This window comes from Callorhinus ursinus, unplaced genomic scaffold (genome assembly GCF_003265705.2).
Source record: "Callorhinus ursinus isolate GAN/ISIS: 27379988/994484 unplaced genomic scaffold, GSC_fseal_2.0 scaffold21, whole genome shotgun sequence".
In the NCBI taxonomy this organism is placed as follows: Eukaryota; Metazoa; Chordata; class Mammalia; order Carnivora; family Otariidae; genus Callorhinus; species Callorhinus ursinus.
The window spans coordinates 13958646-13981252 of record NW_027397083.1 but is presented as its reverse complement, the minus strand read 5'-3'; the positions used below and the strand labels follow the sequence as shown (position 1 = coordinate 13981252).

General features: G+C 39.3%; 1 protein-coding gene across 4 annotated transcripts in view; it reads left to right on the top strand.

Annotated features, from left to right (window-relative positions):
• The window catches only part of TRIM44 (tripartite motif containing 44), a 118320-nt gene that overhangs the window by 48150 nt on the left and 47563 nt on the right, over positions 1-22607 (top strand). For all 4 annotated transcript variants that reach the window (XM_025878345.2, XM_073904750.1, XM_025878347.2 and 1 more), the window contains 2 exons: positions 3497-3736; positions 16468-16487. In XM_025878345.2, the coding sequence (XP_025734130.1) occupies positions 3497-3736; positions 16468-16487 (260 nt within the window). The remainder of the gene's footprint in view (positions 1-3496; positions 3737-16467; positions 16488-22607) is intronic.

Below are 22607 nucleotides of genomic sequence, written 5' to 3'. Positions count from 1 at the left end.
GTGTTTAATTATGTATGTGTAAAGTGCCAGTCTGTATGCCTCTTGGGTCCAGCCTAGCATGGAAATATTAACTACACGATCATATAGAAAGTAGCGTGGGATGGAACTTAACTCTTCAGATGCATATCCTTTATCCCAAGCTTCACTTGGAGGGGAATAACTTCTCAGTGGGGACAATAACAGAGCTGCCTGTTGACCAAGGAAACATCTCAGTTAAGAAGAAATAAGTTTGAAGAACCTGAAGCAGTCAGAAAGGGATCATAACAGGCAATATATTGTAGTACAAAGTATACTGGACTGGACCAAAGGAGAGCTGGTTTCTAAGCTTGACTTTATTACTGCACATGTATGTGTGTGGCCTATAAATTGAGGAGGTTGGACTCAGCTCTAATGAGAACATTCAGATCTTCACTAGTTAGTTATGACTGTTCACATATAAGCCACCCAATTTTGCAAATTATAATGCTGTGTTTAAGTAATTTTAGGAAAATGCTATGTTTAAGTAGTATAGATTTTCACCCTAATACAACGATAACAAAGATATATCAAATGGCTTGTAACCTAGGACTTTAAAGTTTCAACAACTTAGGGGCCAGTTGACCAAAGGGAGGAAGCTCCTATTAGGGTTTCATTTGTGTAGAGGACCCAGGTATCACAGGGGAGATTTTGCTGGAGGCCACTACCAGTGCCCTAGGAATTACTCTGAGGAGAGGGAGATTTTTCTTTTAACCAGAGTAGTTCTACTTTTGGTTCTGTTATGATTTAGGGTTCTACATTAAGATTTTGTTTAGGGTAAGTGAAGTTCTGTGCCTCTAAAAAAGCTTGTTCTATGAGACGCCCAGGCTTCTCTTCTCTGCATATGTAGAATTTTCTTTTACTGACACTGTATGTAATACAGTCAGGAGTATGAGACTGTCACTCTCACCTTTCAGGAGCTGTAGGATAGAGGCTGAAGAAATTCTAAGAAACCTACGCAGAAATGATGTCAGTGGCTCTCAGGTTAGCAGGGGCTGAAGGAAAGGGTCTGCTGCTCTTGGAGAACCGTGAAGTTTGTAGCAGAATGGAGTTTTGATGGCAGGGAGGTGAAATGAAGCTTGAAAGGGAGTTTTGGAAGCTGTTTCACTCCTGCCATGGGTGAGAGTCCTTTCTCCAGAGTACTCAACCTACTATATCCCAGGGAGTCTCTCCTTTGGCCTCTGAATGTGAATGGAAGCTATGACCCAGAAATTTGTTCTTACCATTTTGAACTAGGTTGGAGAATATCTTTTTGTTGATTAGTAGAGAATGGGGGTGAAAAGGATAAAGGTTTTAGAGAGTAGATTATTCTGCCTTCAGTTCTTATTTGTGGCCTGATCCGTATAAGATAAACTGTACAAAATAAAGGTTGAGAAACCTGTGTAAAACAATGGGAAACAGAATTTGATTTTTTTTTTTTTTTTTAAGCCCTATGATTTAGTCACCTACTGCAGTCTGGCCACACCTTTCCTGACTGATGTCAGCTTCTGACCTGAACCACATGTGTATGTGAGGGCTAGTAAAATAGGTTGCGAGTCAGTTTTTATTGTGTTCTCCATTTTTAGTCACTTGTAACTGTTAAAGAGATTTTCGCAGGCATTCAGAAAAGTTCATCTCTTAGCTAAAATTTGCTAGGTTTAGTCTCTAAGAGAAGGTCTTAGGTCTTTATAAGACCTAATTTATTTCAGAGTTTGAGATCCATTCATAAAAGGTCATCATAAAGCATAACAGCCTTGAAATAAACACACTAAAAATAAAAGGAATTACATAAATAAGCACAAATCACAGTTCTCAATCTGATACAGAATTTGCGGGGACATTAATAACATTTAACACTCCCCTCCCCTTTTCCTTCGCACCAGGGAGAGTACCTGCAGAGAGTATAATGAATTCCTGAGGGCTTATGTCACTTAGTCATTTGATGTGTGAATAGAGACGTGTCCTACAGGCCTTATTTTGTACGGACGTTCTTATGGAAGTGTTACAAAAGCTGCTTACAGTATCAAGCCTCTTTCAGTTTTTAAGAGGCTAATTAAAAATGGCCCCATCTTCCTCTCTTCTGTAGACAGTCTCTTCCTCAGTCTCCTTTTTAGGTTTTCCCAGTTTGGCTTTCCTTCCCGGTGTTCTGGTGAACAGAGCACCAGACTGGGAGCAGGAAGATTGGTGTCCCCTGCATCTTCTCCAGGTGCCCTGCAGCTGCAGCTGTTCCCTTATCTGGCAAAGAAAGGGATTCGCTTAGGTGACAGCTACTTTCTCCTTCAGCTCTAAAACTCTCACTTGGACTTTCTCCTTCTGTCCACTGCTCTACCTTTTCCCTTTTCCCTGCCATAGTTACTCACCGTGCAGAGTTGTTTGAAAATATTCCTAAAATACACATAGTTGTGAGGAAGCATCAGTAAGTATAGTTACTGGAAAGATACAGAGTTTAGAAGGTCTTATTTTGGTAGTTTCTCACTTTGTTTACCTTATGCCCCAGCCAAATATATCCTGCAGCCATATTTTATTTGATCTGCTCAGTGTTTGCTATAAAATAAATCAATAATATGTTTTTACTCATCAGAGAATAAACATTTTAAGGATTGGCATGATCTAATATTGGTGAAGGTATAAAGAAATGCCTACTTTCACACACTGTTGTGGGAATGTAATTGGTACATCTTTTTTGGAGGGCAGTTGGGCTGTATCGGTCAGTAGTTTTAGAGTATATAATAAATTGACTCAGTGACTCTAAAAGTCTCTAAAAAAATTCATATGCGAATATTAGGAGATACATCCAAGGATGTTCATTACTGTGTTGTTTGTAATAGCAAAAATTTGGAAATATCCTGTATTTCCATTAAGAAGAAATATTTAATGGGTATGTTTATCTTTTTATTTATATATATAAATATTCATTGTATATATCCACATCATAGACATTAAAAATAATATAATGAAGTTGATCTGTATGTACAAACATATTTTAAATAGAAAAGCAAGACCCAGAACCTAATGTTCACTATGACCTATTTATATAAAAACAACATAACTGTCTGTATATGTATATGTGTATAACTAGATAGAAAGATGGCTGGAAGGATACATACCAAACTGTTACTAGTAATTACCCTCCAAAGAGAAAAATGGTATTCAGATGGAGAGAGAAGAGGAATTTCATTTTTTACAATTTACACTCACCTATTAAATTGTTAAAAAGTAATCAGGTATTGCTGCTGTAAAAATGAACAAAAGGAAGAGCAAAAAGGGAAAGGAGGATAAGGAATTACTTCCTAAAGACTAAAAAAGGCAAACGAACTACTAAGAAATTCATCAACAGTATTATGGGAACATTGTTTAGAGGATAGTCCCAAAATTTCAAGACCACTTAGGAACCATGGTTGGTTTATATTTTGGCCAGGGCTGCCTAGCATTTACAGTACAGTTCTATCCTTCCATTCTTTGTATGTCCAGCTTATTATTTTTACTTGTTTGTGTTCTGCAGGTAACCCGGGACCAGATGAAGGTGTTTATACAGCAGGAGTTTAAGAAAGTTCAGAAAGTGATTGCTGATGAGGAGCAGAAGGCCCTTCATCTAGTGGACATCCAGGAAGCAATGGCCACCGCTCATGTGACTGAGATACTGGCAGACATCCAGTCTCACATGGACAGGTTGATGACTCAGATGGCCCAAGCCAAGGAACAACTTGATACCTCTAATGAATCAGCTGAGCCAAAGGCAGAGGTAAAGGAGAATGCCTGGAATTATTAGTAGCAGGAGGAATAGGAGGAGACTGACTGCTATGTTTGTTAGCTGTGGAAATTCTCTTTTATGGTCCCTAAACATGAATGAATTGAAAGCTTAGGGTATAGGTATTTAGACTGGTGTGTGAACCAGTGTGGAAGTATTGGCTCCTAGGGCCTGCACCCAGGAATTGGGCCTGGCAAAATATTTGTCTACCATGACTTAAAGGAGTATAGTCAGTAGGGCAAATACTAATCACAGTTAAGGAGGGAAGCCAGAAATCAGAACCAGAGAAGAAGGCAATTGACAGATTCCAAGTTGTGAAATGAGCCTGTGAATAAAGTCATCATAGGGATGAGAACAGGGTGAATGAGAATGTCAGGAAGTGGAACATAAAGCAGGCCAGAATGAAAGGTTTTGGACTGATTGTGTGAATAGTAAAAAAGTGCCTTAGCCTGGTTTTTATATGGAGCCAACTGCATAAATTGGGGGCATAACTGTTAGATTAAAGGAGGCATGTGGCAATGGAAGGATCAAAAAAGGTGTGAATGAAAGACAAAGTAAATGTTGAATCACTACAAATGTGAGTCTCTGTATTCATTATTATTTTGTAACAGGCAAAAAAAGTCTTAAACATTTTACCAAACAACATATTCAGGCATTTAGAATATAATTCTAAAATAAAATTTAAGGCAGCCATTTTAAAAAATACTATAGAATTTATATTTCACCCACTGGGGAGAAGCTTTTGTTCATAAGGTTTCATAGTGTTATGTTGAAAATTCTGGTCAAGCTTATGTCAGAAGGGTAGGTCCTTCTAGAAGAAAACCTAGGGGAGTCCCATGGACTCTCCAGGACTGCTACTGACTCACTGAGCTTATTGCTTAGCTAGCAGTCTTGCCTTGGCCCAGGAGAGCCTAGATACAGAATAAATGAGCCGACGGAAGAGCCAGGTTATCATTCAAGAGGTAGGTATTGTCCGAGCCATCCTGACAGAAAATGTCAGAGACCGTTGGACAGTTATCTGCTTCACTCATCCAAGGTTCTTGCTTAATTTTCATCAGTGTGTGAAAAGAATAGAATGTCTTGTTCTTTTCATTTTATCCTCTGCAGAATTAAGAAAATGTGTGCCTAAGTAAGTTTCCAGATAGGTAAGAGAGCATTCTATATTCATCATTTAATTTAACCCTTATATCAGCATTCATTATCTCTGTTTTACAGGTGGGATATTGAGATGCAGAGAACTGCAGAGATGCTGAGCCAGTGTCATTTAGTTAGTAGAAAACAGAGCCAGTATTCAGATTGAAGTCTGTTCTATCCCAGTGCCTATGTGTTTTCCCTACTATGTGCAGTATGTCAAGTGTTCCATTTATATATGTGGGAAAAATGAAGAGAATCAGTGCCCTAGACAGCTTTGTGTTCCTGAGACCTTTTATTTTTTTTAAAGATTTTTGATTTATTTATCCTTGTCAGAAAGAGAGCATAAGAGAGCACAAGTGGGGGGAGGGGCAGAAGGAGAAGCCGACTCCTTGCTGAGCAGGGAGCCCGATGTGGGCCTCAGTCCCAGGACCCCAGGATCATGACCTGAGCCAAAGGCAGATGCTTAACTGACTGAGCCACCCAGGTGCTCTCCTGAGACCTTTTATAGTGTGGAGGTGGTCACTTTGTGTCTTAAACAAAAAATTCAACCAGAATTAACTCAAGGGATAAATGGCATCACTCTGTCCCAAATTCCCCCCAAATCGGAACCCCACATTTATTCTCTGTGTTGATTAGGTTGTTTTTTCAAAAATAAAGATTTATTTTTGAGAGATAGCCCCCTCTCTTTTATTTTCATTTCAAGTAATGAATTTAGTCCCTCCCCAGTATTAACCATCCTCTAAGCACTTCAGCTGCTTAACTGCGCTATGCTTGTTAACTCTGATGGGATTACTCCTAGGGATGCAAAACTGACAAGGCCAGAGGACCAGGCTGTGGACAAAATAAGCTATTAAAAACAAAAAGTAGCATTCAGCTGGCTAGAGCTTTTACAAAGAGCTGTTCTCATCTAATAGCCTCTCGCTCCAGCTAATCTGGTAACGTACTGATCAGAGCAAATCTCCAGTACCTCTTTTTCACTCAGCAGAGGAATTCTTTTCTTCCTTTTGCATGTTATCGATTTTTTTTAATCACCTGCATTTCATACTTGGCCAAAAGAGTCTTCCTCCCAACATTTTATTATGAAAATTTTTGAACATGTAGCAAAGTTGAAAAGATTTTACAGATTACACCCATATACTTCCACCTAGATTCTACCATTAACATTTTAATATACTTGAATCATGATTTACACATAGCCATCTTTCCAGCCTTCCACTCTTCAATGCATCTTATTTTTTTGATGCTTTTAAAATTGGATTGCAGATACTGATTCTGAACAAGATGGAGTAAACATATTTCACTTTATTACTTCCACCAATCACAGCAAAAATTCCTGGACAATATATATATATTTCTTTATTTATTTATAAAATATTTTATTTATTAGAGAGAAAGAGCATGAGCGGGAGGAGGGGCAGACTCCCCACTGACCTGGAAGCCAACGCAGGGCTCGATCCTAGGACCCTGAGATCGTTACCTGAGCCCAAGTCAGATGCTTAATCAACTGAGCCACCCAGGCGCCCCTGGACAAGATATTTAAGTCACCTACCAGAAGACTCTCAAAAGTGAGAAAAGATGGTCCTGACCAGGGATCTTGGGATTTGAGGAACTACATGGCAGTGAGTTCCCTGGGATTTTTCTTGCTTCCTGTATATCCTGGCCTAGGTGCCTTGCAAACTGGAAACTATAATGAGCACAGACAGAAAGAAAATCTCCCAAGAAAAGCCTACTCTCTGTAGCCGAAGAACTAGGAAAAGGGCAGTTCAGCTATAGAGAAGCCTTTTGATCAATCCTGCCTATTCTGGAAACACACCATGACTAAAACTATACCCCTTCCCAGCCCCAGTTGGCACTGCAGGAGTGGAGCCAGTGGGGTGGAAACCTATCTGTTGTCTTCTCCTGCAGTAATGAGTTATCATTCCTTTCCCCTGGGGCCTTTAGGTAAAAGTCTGACTTCTGTCATCACCCCTGCCCCACTCAGGAGTCAGTGGTGCCTGTCTCCCTTGGAGCCTAAAGGTAAACTCTTACTTCTACCCCTGCCCTGCAGTTATCAGGAAGGAAATAGTATCCCTCCCCTTTGGAGACTGTAGATGGAGCTCTAACTCCTCCCTCCCACCCCTACGTTAACTGGGCAATATACCTCCCAACTGGGTCAGTGAGTAGAACCTTATCTTCCACTCTTGTCCTATAGTAATGAGTTGGTACCCCTCCTTCTCCCTAGCCAGCACTCTGGAGATGATAGCATGGAGTTTTGTCATCTGAGGGGGGCAGATCAGAATAGCATTGCAGAATCATTTAAACTATATTGATATTTGAACCGCAATCCACGAACCTGATCCAGGACATGTGTTCTGCTTCTTTCTTCTTCTTTTTTTTTTAATCATAATTTTTATTTTCATTTTATTTTGTTTTATTTATTTTTTTAAATTGAAGTATAGCTGACACACACTGTTCCGTTAATGTAATAGGACATGTGTTCTGAATTTAAATATGTTGACTTCTTGCTAGAATAGAAGATTTAAATCGGAACCAGATTCTTAAATACTCAAAATGTTCAGGATACAGTCCCAAGTCAGTCATTATACCAAGAACTGATAAATCTCAACTCTAATGAGAAAAGACTATCTAATGAGAAAAGATGCCACCACCAAGATGACACAGAGTATAGAATTATCAGAGAAGGATTTTAAAGCTACTATTTTGAAAATGACTTAGCAATAACAAACTCTGGAAACAAATGAAAAATAAAAAATCTCAGCAAAGAAGTAGAAGATATAAAGAAGGACCAAATGAAAATTTTAGAACAGGAAAATACAATAACTGACATAAAAGATTTCACTGGATTGGCTCAGTGGCAAATTGGAGATAAGAGAGGAAAGAATTGGTGAATTTGAAGATAGAGATCCAATCTGAACAACCAAGAAAAAAGACTGAAAACTGATTGAAATTGAGTCTTAAGGACCTGTGGGACTATCAAGGAAGATCTAACATACATGTCACCCATGTCAGTACGGGAGGAAAAGGATTGTGGTGCTGAAAAAATTGAAGAAATAATGGCTCAAAACTTCTAAAATTTGGGTGAAAGACATAAACTTAGAGATTTAAGAAGTTGAGTGAACGCAAGCAAGATAAATTCTAAGAAATCCATACCTAGACACATCAAAATCAAAGTAATGAAAAGGAAGGACAAAGAAAAAAATCTTGAAAGCAAAGTAGCCAGAGAGAAATGACACAATTAGCTATGGGGAACAATAATTTGAATGAATGTAGTATATATAAGATATTTGCTCTATATCTATTGAAATGATTATATGGGGTTTTTTTTCATTATTTTATTGTAATGGCTGATTATACTGGTTAATTTTACAATATTAAATCAACCTTGCATTCTTGAGATAAACTCCCACTTCATTATTATGTATAATCTGGGTTCAATTCGTTAGTTTTTTATTTTATTTTTTTTAAAGATGTTATTTATTTGAGAGAAAACAAAGACACAGAACACAAGCGGGTGGGGGGCCGGGGGGGGGGAGAGAGGGAGAAGCAGACTCCGTGCTGAGCAGGGAGCACACTCCATCCCAGGACCCTGGGATCATGACCTGAGCCAAAGGTAGGCATTTAACTGACTGAGCCACCCAGGTGCCCCTCAATTCATTAATTTTTTAAAAAGATTTTTAGGTCTGTGTTCAATAAAGGATATTCATCTGTAGTTTTATATTTTTATAACATCATTGTCAGGCATTGGTATTAGGGTTAGCTGGCTTCAGAAAACAAGCTGAGAAGTATCCCCTCGTCATCTATTTTCTGAAAGTTTATGTACAATTCATGTTATTTCTTCCTTAAATAGTTGGTAGTATTTACCAGCAGAATCCTCTGTCCTGGAGTTCCTTTATGTGAAGATTTTTGATAACCAATTTAATTTCTTTAATATAGAGCTATTCAAATTTTGTTTGATCTCATGTTTATTTAAATTTTAATGTGTGTTATATTTAAATTGTGTTATTTAAATTTGTGTTGTAACGTTCAAAGAATTTGTTGGTTTCATTTAAGTTGTACTTTTTAATGTGAAGTTGTTCAGACTGTTTTCTTGTGATTTTTTTAACTGTCTGTAGCATCTAGAATGATAACCCATCTTTCATTTCTGATATTGGTAATTTGTGATTTTTCTCCTTTTTTTCCTTGACAGTCTAATTACCATTTTATTAATTTTGTTAGTCTCAAAGAACTTTTTGATTTGCTAATTTTTTTCTTTGTTTTCCATTTTGTTTATATGTGCTCTTATTTCCTTTTTTCTGCTTATTTTGAGTTTACTTGTTCTTTTTGCTAGCTTTGTAGATGGTTGATAAAGCTATACTTTTCTCTCTAGGCACTGCTCTAGTTGAATCCTAAACTTTGGCAATGTTTTATTTTCACTTATCATTCAGTTTGAAATATTATTCATTTACTTTGTGATTTTTTTTCTTTACTCATTGATTATTTATGTCTTGTTTAGTTTCCAAATACTAGGGATTTTCTTACATGTCATACTGTTAATCATTTCTAATTTTTTCCATTGTGATCAGAGAACTTTTTTTTTTTTTAAGATTTTATTTATTTATTTGACAGAGAGAGACACAGCGAGAGAGGAAACACAAGCAGGGGGAGTGGGAGAGGAAGAAGCAGGCTTCCTGCGGAGCAGGGAGCCCGATGCAGGGCTCCATCCCAGGACCTGAGCTGAAGGCAGATGCTTAAGGACTGAGCCACCCAGGCGCCCCAGAACATGTTTTGAATGGTTTCAAGCTTTTAACATTTATTGAGATTTGTTTTATGGCCCAGCATATGGTCTATCTTGGTGAATGCATATGCGCACCTATTTTATAGTTTGGGGTGTAGTGTTCTATTAAATATCAGTTAGGTTTTCAAATAACTATATTTTTACTGATTTTTGTGTCTAGTTCTGTCAACTCCTGAGAGGTGTTAAATTTCTAAGGATGATTAGGGAATTATCTCTCCCTTTAATTTTATCAACTTCAGATATCTTGAAAGTCTCTTTTAGCAAATACGTACTTAAAATTGTTCTGTCTTTCTGATGAACTGACCCTTTAATCATTATGAAAGTCCCTCTTTTTCTCTGATAATACTGTTTGTCTTCATGTCTGTTTTATCTAGTGTTAGTAGAGCCGATCCAGTCTTATGCTTACTGTTCTCATGGTATGTCCCCATCAATTTGTTTTTGGTCTGTTGTTAAAGTGTATGTCTCCTAGGCAGCATATGGCTGGGTTCTTCTAATCTTTTATCCATTCTGATAATCTCCACCTTTTAATTGAAGTGTGCAGTCCATTAACATTTACTGTTATTATTAATATGGTTAAATTTAAGTCAGCCATTTCATGATTTGTTTACTGCTTGTCCCTAGATTTCTATTCCTCTTGTCTTTTCCTGCCTTCTTTTAGACTTTTGAGGCAATTATTTGAATTCCACTTTAGTACATTTTTTGGCCTTTTAGCTCTATTACTTTGTTCTTATTTTATAATGATTTCTGTGTGGATTATAACATATATATTATATGTAACATATATAATATACATAGAAATCCTTTAATTTTCTGTCTACAAAAAATACAGTACCACTTCACATAAAATGTAGATACCTTGAGGGGCGCCTGGTTGACTCAGTTGGTTAAGCGTCTGCATTTGGCTCAGGTCAAGATCTGGGAGTCCTGGGGTCAATTGCCATGTTGGGCTCCCTGCTCAGCAGGGAGTCTGCTTCTCCCTCTGCCCTCCACCCTATTTGTGCTCTCTCTCACTTGCTCTCTCTCTCTCAAATAAAATCTTCAAAAAAGAATGTAGATACCTTGAAACTACATAGGCCAATTAACACTCTCTATGCCCTCTTGTTATAGTTGTCAAGTAGAAAATCTACGTGTGTTGGGCGCCTAGGTGGCTCAGTTGGTTAAGCGACTGCCTTCGGCTCAGGTCATGATCCTGGAGTCCCGGGACCGAGTCCCGCATCGGGCTCCCTGCTCAGCGGGGAGTCTGCTTCTCCCTCTGACCCTCTTCCCTCTCGTGCTCTCTCTCTCTCATTCTCTCTCTCTCTCAAATAAATAAATAAAATCTTTAAAAAAAATCTACATATGTTATAAATATTAAACAATCATATGCTTCTAAAGAAGTTAAGGAAAGTATAATCATAATTTTATATCTGTATATATATAGTTTTTAAGCAAGTTTGTGATAATAGTTGCATAACTGTAAGTTTAAAGTCATTGAATATACACTTAAAACAGGTAATTTTATGGTATTATAAATTATACCTCAGTAAAGCTGCTAAAAACAAAAATTGTAAATAGTCCACCTGCTCAAGTACTATTTCCCTTTGATTTCTGAAAATCATTTTAAAACCAGTCCATTAACACAATATGTTTTAAGAAATCTTTAGTACAGATGAATTTGACTAGGCTAAGCAGAATCACAGGGCTTCTGGTTGAAGAAGTCCAGAGATTACAAGGTTTACTGATGACATTTCTTTTTAATAAATCTTTTTGGGTCCTCTTATAGAATATAGCGTACAGGACTAGTTTCAGTACCATTCCCCAGATCTAATGAGATGTGGTGTTTCTCCTCTTCAAATAACTAAATAAAGTTATTTCCTTCTTATTCATTTTGGAATACTAAAAACTTATAGACAGAGCAGAAAGTAAACACACTAAATTGATGGTTATTATTGGGGTATTTTTTCCTTTTTTTTTTCTTTTTTGTGTATGTATTTTGGTTTTTTCCCCAACTTTATTGAGATAAAATAGACATATATGTAAGTTTAAGGTATACAGTGTGATGATTTTGATACACATGTATACTGCAAAATGATATCCATAGTAAGGTTAGTTAATATCTTCATCCCCTCATGCTATTTTTTTCTTAACATTATATTTTGAATTTTCCTCGTATTACCAGAAATTCTTCATAAACATAATGTTTGAATCCTGAATCAGTGATACAAACTTAACTTTTATGTAATTTTAAGTTTTTTCCAACTTCCTTACTGCCATTTATTACATTATAGTGCATGCCTTTGTTTATAAATCATAATTACTGAGTCAAAAGTATGGACGTTTCTTAGGCTCTTGTACATATTTGTTAACTATCCCCAGAAAAGTTACATCAGTGTACATTTTCATCACCAGTTTTGACAGTCTCTCATTTTTTTGCCTGAATTTTATAAACATCTTTGCCAAAGTCAAGTACTAAAAAATGGTGTTTATTTTTATTTGCATGTCATGAGTACTTCCATCTTTTGTCTAGTTTTGAGAGAAGAGTACTGAACTATGTGAGATAATTTTAGGAAAAGTTCAAATGAGCAAATCATTAAAAATGATACGTGCATATCCTAAACATTTATTTTAAACTTGAAATACATATCTGTATATTTCTTTGATTTTTGACTCAGACCTTTGAGTATATGGGTTTGCCACTTGGAGTGGAATGTTATGTTTCTGGCATAAACCACATCCATACTGCACTGTTTATAAGGTCCAATTTCAGGATAACATTCGAAGCAAGCTGAATGTGGAATCCTAGACTTTTATACTTTATTTTTTCTAATATTTTGCATGTGTCTCACTACATCAAAATTGACAGCAATTTTTTTTTAAAACATTTTATTTATTTGACACAGAGAGACACAGCGAGAGTGGGAACACAAGCAGGGGGAATGGAAGAGGGAGAAGCAGGCTTCCCGCTGAGCAGGGAGCCCGATGTGGGGCTCGATCCCAGGACCCTGGGATCATGACCCGAGCCGAAGGCAGACGCTTAACGACTGAGCCACCCAGGTGCCCCAAAGTTGACAGCAGTTTTTAAGTAACTCATCTTTATTGAATGCCTTGGAAGCATTCAGCTTAGTTTTCATGGAGGCAGTGTTTCCCTCTTGCATTCACTTTTTGTTATTTAGTAAAATGTGTTGTCATAATTATAAGCTCAACTGATTTAAACAGCCTTAGGAACAAAATTATTTGCTTCTTGGTGAACAGACATTTCCACTGGTGGAAGTAGAAACAAGGTGGTAAGATACTAGAATGTAGCCTACCAGCCAAGAGCATTGAGGATATTTGATGGAGGGATTTGGGAACATTGCTTAACCTGACAAGTCATTTAAAATAGAAACTGGTAGGGCGTCTGGGTGGCTCAGATGGTTAAGCGTCTGCCTTCGGCTCAGGTCATGATCCCAGGGTCCTGGGATCGAGTCCCGCATCAGGCTCCCTGCTCCTTGGGAGCCTGCTTCTCCCTCTGCTTCTCTCTCTCTCTCTCTCTCCTCCTCTGTCTCTCATGAATAAATAAATAAAATCTTAAAAAAAAAAAATAAAATAAAATAGAAACTGGTATTTAGCGAACTTTCAGTTCTAATATTCTCTGAAACCAAGATTTACTTGTAATGGGGGGGGTAGAAATTAATCTTAAATCCTACTTATATCTTGCCTTCCCTCCTTTCCATTTTTGAATAATTATTATTTTTTTTAAAGATTTTTTTTTTTATTAGAACGCACGAGCAAGGGGGCGGGGCAGAGGGGAGAGGGAGAAGATGACTCCCTGCTTTACAGGGAGCCTGATACAGGACTCGATCCCAGGACCCTGGGATCATGACCTGAGCCAAAGGCAGATGCTCAACAGACTAAGCCACCCAGGTGCCCCATTTTTGAATAATTATTAATTATGTGCCTTGTGCTGTGTAAGGTACAGTGAATAAAGAGATAAACAGTACAGTTTCTCTTCTCAAGGAATTGAAATCCAAAAAGGGAGACACTGTATGGTGCTGTCACTTGGTTTTCTGCTTTAAGTACCAGCCTAGGAGTATGAGTCATACAATTGTGAAGGACAGAGTAGGATTACTCCACTCGGTCTGTCAGTGAGAAAAACATTTCCAAGTGAGGCTTGATCTTCAAGAATGGACAGGAATTAGCTTAGGCTTTCAGAATAGGAGGGAATAGCATGCACATCTTTTACAAGGAAGATTAGCAATCTTCTGAGTGCGTGCTGACCTATTCAGAATTGCCATATGTATGTGTGTTTGTTCTTTCATTCGTTTATTCATTCCTTCAGCAGTGAAACTCTCACCCTGGTCTTCCCCCATGCTTTGTGATAGTGATTATTGCTTCTGAACAGCCACATATCTATAAGCTGCAGAAATAGATGAATGTGAAGCACAGTCTTGTGTCCCATCTTCTCTGTCCTTCTTTACTCTTCCCTGGAGACGTTATTAATTAATTCAGGGAAAGTACAATAATGAGCACCATTTGTTAAACACTTACAATGTACCAGACATTTTTTAGTGTTTTACATATTTTCTCATTTATTTTAATCTGTATTGCCACCCTGTAAGGTAGGAATTAGAATCTCCATGTGTAGATCAGGAAACTGAACCTGGAAAAGTTAAGGCAAATTGCCAAAAGCTTTACTGTTGGAATTGATGAACGTAAATTTGAAGCCATGTTTCTCTAAGTCAGAAAGTCCATCTCTTAACCATTGTGCCAAGATTTACAGTTTTGAGGACTCACTCTAAATCACAGGAGAATGTTTCGATACTTTTTTTCATAAGATTCTCCTAGACAATTATGTTTGAATATCCAAAGATAATTGAAAACTTGTGTTGAGGCTTAATTAAGTCACTGATAGTTACGTAACTCAAAGTTAAATTATATGAATTTTTTCTTACTAGATTATAGTTCCCATAAGACATGCCAGTCAGTCAAAATGGAAAGAAAGCTCCCACCATCCCTATACCCTCCTTGCACTACTCGCCCCACTTCTCTCTCATTAGAGTGTGGATGATTAGTGCCCTGACAGTACTGCAAATCCTGAACAGTCTACTAAATGCCCTCCTTATCCAACCTCCAATGTATAATCTGACTTAAATCACCTTTCTGGCTATAGCTGTCCTTGGATGCTTCTGCCCTGGCGATCTCCTTTACTTCACTTGCACTACCAACCCTCCGACCCCACACCACTGCCACTTCCGCCACAACGCCTGTCCGAGACACACATAAACACATCCCCATTCTCTAGTATCCTCAAACTCAAAATTCCTTTAACATACTTTTTTTTTTTTTTAAACATTGCTGTGCGTTTGCTCTTGCTTGTCCAGTGCCCTTCCCACTCATCTTCTGTTGCCAACCTGGGAAAATCCTGCTTATCCCTTAAGTTCCAATATAAATGTCCCCTCTGTGAAGCCCTCCCTTCCCCTTTCTCCAGAAGAGGCTGTGTTTATCACTTTCCTTCTGACTTTGAAACATTCTGTTTATGTTTTTGGTAGAGCCCTTAACATACTCATTTTCTTTCTCTCTCTGTGTTTCCCCTGCTCCTGAATGGGAGTTCCTAGGTTAAGTTATTATCTTTTACCTTTAGTGTTCACCTGTAGTAGCTTATTATACTGAATTGTTACTGATAGTGATAATAACCTTTATTAAGTGCATCCTATGTCTTAGGTACTGTGCTTGATGTTTATACATATTCATTTAATCCTCCTTTCATCCTATGATACAGGGACAGTTATTACCCCCATTTTACAAAGTAGGAAATTAAAATTAAATGAGGCAAAATAACATGACCAGCGTAATACAGCAAGTGAGTGATGGAGTCAAGATTTGAACCTAGAGTGTCTGACTCCAGAGTTCATTCTTTATACCTATAGGAACAATCAAATTGATTAAGTGCTCTGGGAAGTTATCAACAACTAGGAGATACATTCTCTATTGAGACCAACCCTGAAAGGCTAAAAAGAAGGATGTAAAATACCCCATCACCAAAGGAAGGAGTGAGGTCCCTTGGAGAAGGCTTAAGAATCATTTGAAAAATTTTGTGTGATCACAAGAAGAGAGTCAAAGGACTCTTGCTCTGATCACCGGTAAAGTTAGGTTCAGAGCACGCAGTACCTGGACAGCTACCCCTCACACATTGTTTTTATAGACAGTGAATGAGAAAAAGTGAAAAGCCAGTGTTGGACTGAGGGATGTTGTAGGTCATCAAATGCCAGAGCTCCCCTTTTATAAAGGAGAAGACCAAGGTTCAGATTAATTAATTAACTTGCCCAAGGGCACATAGCTAATAAATAATAGAGCTTGGACTAGAGTCCCAATTTTCTGAGTCCCAGGTCAGTGCCCTTTTTACCACAGTGTGCCCTATATTAGAGTTGCTATGTTCGTATTTGGAGAGAAAAATGCTAGACCAGGGCAGAAATGACTCTTTGAAGGAAACAGCTTGATGCTTTTGGAGCTGGTCAGCTTTTGCCTAAGACCTGCTGCTATTTTGGGCTCTCAGTTTGCTCAGAACTAAATACTGCCAGCCACACAAATAAAAAGGCAAGGCTATTATTTAGGCCTCCTAGGTCTGGGCATTCACTTACCTGCTTGCAAAGGCAAATTATCAGTTGATCTCTGCTGGACAGTTCGAGCATAGGATTATATTAGCCCTTGTCTTAGCCCTTGGACATCTGCTGGTTTGTCTGTGTTAAAGTAAATGCACAAGCCTTGCTTTCAGGTTGCAAGAGGGGAGGGAAAAGAAAGAAATCTAAATCTGTCTCTACCAGTGTTGATTTCTAATGCTGTTTCTTTCTGTTTCTTTCAGGGTGACGAGGAAGGACCCAGGTAAGATCACATTATTGCTGTTTGTTCTCAGAATTGAAGTAGAGTGACATTTGTGGCCTTTTAATGCCCCATGAAATAGGGACAGCCAAAGAACAGCACAGAAAAGGGATCAACATCTTAAGTCAGGGCTTTGAAAATCTTATTTTGTAAGACTCCCATCTCCTTCCCCATCTGTGCCATTTCCTGCCTGTAACCTTCAGATAAAGGTAGACTTTAAAGTATGTAGTGATAGTGACTTCAGAATACCTTGCTAGGAAGAGTAGGCCCTATATTTAAATGGTAATTAGGCTATCAGGTGGACTGCCTAGATAAACTTTTGCATTGTTCTTTCTTGATTGGAATTGGATTGCTTTTTTAAATGGGCTTTGGGTCCAATATTCTTTGTTTCTGACATATAACATTTTTGCATCTGACTCAAGACACTGATACTGTGAATCCTAGGTCATAGGTATTATGTTTCTTTTTTTTTTTTTTTTAAGATTTTATTTATTTATTTGACAGACAGCAAGAGAGGGAACACAAGTAGGGGGAGTGGGAGAGGGAGAAGCAGGCTTCCTGCTGAGCAGGGAGCCCGATGCAGGGCTCCATCCCAGGACCCTGGGATCATGACCTGAGCTGAAGGCAGACGCTTAACGACTGAGCCACCCAGGCGCCCTGGTATTATGTGTCTTAACTTGGTTAAGGAAAAAGAAGAGGCTCTTTTCTGCTTCTGTATCACCACATGAAATGTGAAAGTGTATTTCATTATTGCCTCAGCCTTGCAGTAAACCTGGAGTTTGGTTTCCTTACTTTTGCTGTCATGCTGCCCAGTGAAAACAGGCTCCAGGAAATGCTGCAGCTTTGCCATCCACACAGTCAAGGGGCATTTGTACAAAGTAAAATGAAATGTCCAGGTGGGTCCTGTGTCACATAGGATCAAGAACTGTTCAGGCTGGGAAGTGTCAGAGAGTTCAGTTAGGGCGCTGCTATTCAAGCTTTAGTTTTAGCAGAAGTGGCCCCCCCCTTTTTTTAAATGAGCTTTGAGTAGAACCCCAATATACAAAGAGTTTTTCTCTGGCTAAAGTTGGGGGCCAGATCCATTGGTGAACCTTCTCTCTTCAATACAATAGACCCTGAGGGGCTTCTGCAGAAACCTAGGGTTCCAAAGAACTCAGTTTGTGAAAATCACTTACCTGGTTCAAATTTCTCATTGAAAGAAGGTACATGAATTGTCCAAGGTTACCTTACTGGAACCAAAATTCAGTCCTTCTTTGGTTTATAAACCAACAAAGAAAGTTTCTTCTTTTTTCCTTCTCCGTCCCCACACCCTCTGCCAGTTTCTTGGTGCCAAACATTATCGCACATCTGCATCTCTTGGTGCTTCTCTCCCGTGAGAACTATGGTTTTCAGCCTAGTTCTAGCTCCTTGTCTACCATGGCTAAAGCCACAGGCACCCTGCTTTAGGACTGCAAAGCCTCAGGGAATTTCTTCAAATTCACCTTCCAGCCATTCTCAGGAACAAGCTCCCTCTGAATTGCAGTTTTTCTTTCCTCCCTCTCTCCTTCCTTCCACTTCCTCCCTTTCTTTTCTCATGACCTACCATGTGTCGGGCACTGTGTTACTCACTGGGTATATAGTAATAACTAAGACAGACATGGTTCCTGTCCTTGTGGGAGAAATAAGCATATCACCGGGCCCTTATACTGTGGGACAAGTGCTATGACAGAGGGAAGTTTAGGCTGCTTTGTCAGTCTTGGAGGGTAAGGGAAAGCTTACCAGAAAAGGTCATAAATAAACAGGGCTCTGAAAGATGAGAAGGCAGGCAAAGGAGGAGCAGGGGGTAGGGGGTAGGGTTGTTCTAGGTAGACAGAACAACTTGTGCAGAAGCTCTAGATAAGAGAAGAGTGGAAGAAAGAAAGCAGAATCCAGATCCTTTAGGGCCTTATAGGCCTTCTAAGGTGTTTGAGCTCTGTCTTGAAGGCTTGGGAAAGCTTGAAAGAATTGTAAACAGGAATTAACCCAAGTAGATTTGCATTTTGGAAGTCTCCCCTGCCTTAACTGGAAGTAGATTAACACCAGAGCGTGGGAGGCTAGTTAGACTACAGTAGTGATGATGGGAGCCTAATCCACATCTTTTCTAGTTATTTTTTTTTTAAAGATTTTATTTATTTATTTGAGAGAGAGAGAATGAGAAATAGAGAGCACGAGAGGGAAGAGGGTCAGAGGGAGAAGCAGACTCCCTCCTGAGCAGGGAGCCCGATGTGGGACTCGATCCCGGGACTCCAGGATCATGACCTGAGCCGAAGGCAGTCGCTTAACCAACTGAGCCACCCAGGCGCCCATCTTTTCTAGTTATTGACCAGGTGTTTACCATTTTGCACAGACCTTTGGTTTCGACAGACTCTAAATTCTCTCCTTGGCACTTCCATCTCTCCTATTGTCTAGATAGCTCTAGCTCCTTAAAATCCAGGCCAAACAGAGCCCTAGACTTTCTTCTTCCCCAGAAAGAGCGTTCAGACAAGACCAGTATAATGAAAACACCTTAACAGATGTCATGTAGTTTGGAGGAACCTGATTAGGATGAATGCAGTCATTTGTCTTCATGGTTACATGTCAGAGTCACGTTGAGTAGAAGAATACAGGGACCTTATGAAGAGATAAGCTTGCTTCAAAGGTACTATTTAGTGTAGATACTGGTTTTAGTGTTTAATTGCGGATACCTTCATGTCATTTTGACAAGATAGTCGTGAAGCATAGAGTTTCTTTACTAGCAACCAAGATAATCAAGCTGTCTCCTTCGAGCTAGGCTATCATGGATGTCAGCAGGGACTCTGTTATACCAGGACTTGATAGAACCCTCTTTTGGTACAATGACAGAACCCTTCTTTGGTATAATGAACCCTTTGGTACAATGAAGAGCATGTTCTAATTTGACAGAAAGAAGAAAACGAAGTCAAATTTTCTTTTTATTTTTTTTTATTTTTTTTATTTTTTTTTAAAGATTTTATTTATGTATTTGAGAGACAGAGAGAATGAGAGAGAAAGCACATGAGATGGGGGGAGGGTCAGAGGGAGAAGCAGACTCCCTGCTGAGCAGGGAGCCCGATGCGGGACTCGATCCCGGGACTCCAGGATCATGACCTGAGCCGAAGGCAGTTGCTTAACCAACTGAGCCACCCAGGCGCCCTCAAATTTTCTTTTTAAACTTTAAATTTATATTTGTTGGTTCCATTCAGTTTGTGTTGAACTACCATTTGGCTCAGTTAATTCCAGTTAACACTTCAGGGCAGATTGCCTTTGATCTGAAATTCTCTCATTTATGATACACATTTTACCATCTCAATAAGCCAGAGTTTTGTTCCAGAGGCTTCTGTATTGCTGAAAGTATTGAATGAAGGGAAGTGTGGGTGTGCCTGCACAGGGGATGGAAGAGAATGAATTGGGAGGCTCTGTGTCCAGGCCTCTAGGATTAGGACACTTGTGTGTGTCTCCCTTGCTGGCGTTCTTTCCATTCAGCCGCTTGTCCACCATCCGCACCCAAGTCCAGTTAGACCGGGCTCCAGCCATTCCACAGGAGCAAAGGGAAATCCCTGTGCTATGGATACATATTTGTCTGTAATAGAGCTTGTGTCCTCCCTCCTGCCAGCCTCCCTGCCTTCTTTCCTCCTTTTGGTTCTGATTCCCCAAGCCATTTGACGTGATGCGTCCCAATATTGTGCTGTTGGTCATGCCTATTCCTGGTCCTGAATTTTATTGTGTAGTTGTCCTGCTGATTAATAACAGTAACCATAGCTATCATTTATTGAAGGTTTACTGTGTACGGTATTTTATATCACTTCTCATTTAATCCTCATGTAAAGCTTATGATGTAATTATTAGCCCACTTGTAAAATGAGGAAATTAATGCTCAGAAAGATTAACTTGCCCTAGATCACAGAGCCAGTAAGTAGCAGAGCTAGGATTTGAATCTACTCTGGCTTCAGGGTTCACAACTCTCCACCACTGTTTGGACTGTCTGCCCTTACCTGCCCTCGTGTGCCAGCGCATTTCTTTCTGTGACCCTGAAGGAAAGCCAGGAGGATTCACGCATACTCCTCAGAGGATCGCTTTGCTCTTACTCCTCTAACCTGGGAGGTCTTACTTGCTTTGACATTGAATTGCTAGGGCCTCTGTTTTCTGCAAGCTACTTCTCCTCTCCTTAGCCTCTGTCATTATAAAGGGGTATTTCTTCATTTTACCCTCACACAGTGCCCTTTCAGGGTCAGCAGCAAAAGGGGTACTTTCAGACTCCCTGGGGAGCAGACAGCCAAGCCTTCCTTTGACCCTACAGAATTCCCTGCCTGTTGCCCCTGTGTCTGGTGGTTTACTCTTCAAATCCATGCTACAATTACGTAGATGGCAAGGATTCTTGGAGGGCATGGACGAACAGAAATTCTAATCTGTAGAACATGGATATTAACCACCATGGAGTCATCTTTTAAGAGGGTGTCTTTGAAGCCCAGAGTGATTTTTTTTTTTCAAGCAAAAAAAAGCAATTTACACTTTCGGCAGCAATTTTCTGTCTTCTCTGTGCTATTATGGGAGATCTTGTGTTCACTCCCTCACAGATTGGCTCCTCAACTCCTGCCGGAGCCTGCTGAGAAATAATATATATTCGAGGAGAGGGGGTGGCAGTAGGATCTGCTGCCTCGAAGCTGTTTTGTAGTGGGAGGAAGTCAGAGAGGGAAGGACCCTGAAACTCTTGTGCTCAGAGGAAAAAGGAGCAAGATCAATATTAAATCTTGATTTGCTATTGAGATTTTCTGTGCTTTTTTTTTTTTCCTTAAACTTGGAAATGGCTTTTTAATAGTAACAACCATATTTGGGACTTCTGTAGAATATTTTATCTTCAGAGCTGGCTCTTATTCAGGCAGAAAGCTCCTGCTGAGATCAGTGTGAATCTGACCCATGCTGAGTCTGTGATCAAACAGGCAGCGAGTTCTGAAGGAGTAGGAGCTCAAGGAGGGTCTTGAGTCTCCTATTCTATTCTTGGTCTTGGTCTGCCTGAGACTGACTGTGTGACCTTGGGCTAGTCATTCAACCTCGTTGCCTCTTTGTAGGCTGTTTTTATTTCCCTGTAAACACTAGCCTTTCTTTCCCCTGCTCCCCACCCAGTTTTTTTGGGCTAACGTTGTGTGAAGCAGTAGTCTTATATCACATATGGAGTGGAAGGAATCTGCCTATATATTCTGTAATTTAGTGGATTTTTAAAAAATATTCTCAATTTTGTTTCTTTAAAAATTTTCTTGGGGCTGTATGCTAGGTACTCTCCCCCCTCCCCCAAATAATAACCATGTGTTCTTAGATATGACATTTCTCTTCTTGACAGCTTAGTTTGGAAACATAAAAAGGAACTAAGTCAGTGATACACTTAGGTTTCTTTTGTCCCCTGATTGCAAATTCCTGGTTTGGTTTTTGCATTGTCTTCATTTCGGAAGACCTAGCTAGAAGCCAAAGAACATGGCTCTGATAATTGTGGCATGGAATGGAGATGTTAGGGCTGTTTATTATACAGAAGTGGGATTCCAACATCTAAGTTGGCCTTCAGCATACAGAATGTCTTGATCACATTTCCCTGTTTCGGAACCTGGACTGACTTTGTTTTCCCCTGCTGATGTCAGTTATTTATCCTCTACTCATCCAGACGAAGGATAAAGCTATGTTATGCATTATGCTGCCTATCTATAATAAAAGCAAGCCTCCTTTGCTAAAGTAATTGCTTTTCAGAAATTTACCTGTGATAGTCACTTTATTTTATTTTGGTGCATATTGGAATATAACCAGAGAATCCATTCACAGCTGGAAAATTCAGCCAAGGTGCCTCTAGTTTACTTCCATCTGTCTCACACTAGAAATGCTGGCTAGGAGCATCCTGTATTCTAACATGCATCTGCCTGCCTTTTCTGGCTTCGTAATGCTAAAAAAGAAAAGAAAAGAAAAATGAAAGGCTCAGTAGAAGGGGCCTGAATATCACTCTGCATGCTGTGGTTTTCCTCGAAACGTTTGTGTATATTATCTCATTTATTTCTCTTATCAGTCCTAATAGGTGGTTAATACATTACCTAGAGTTGCAGAGAGGCTATATATACATGCGATGGCACA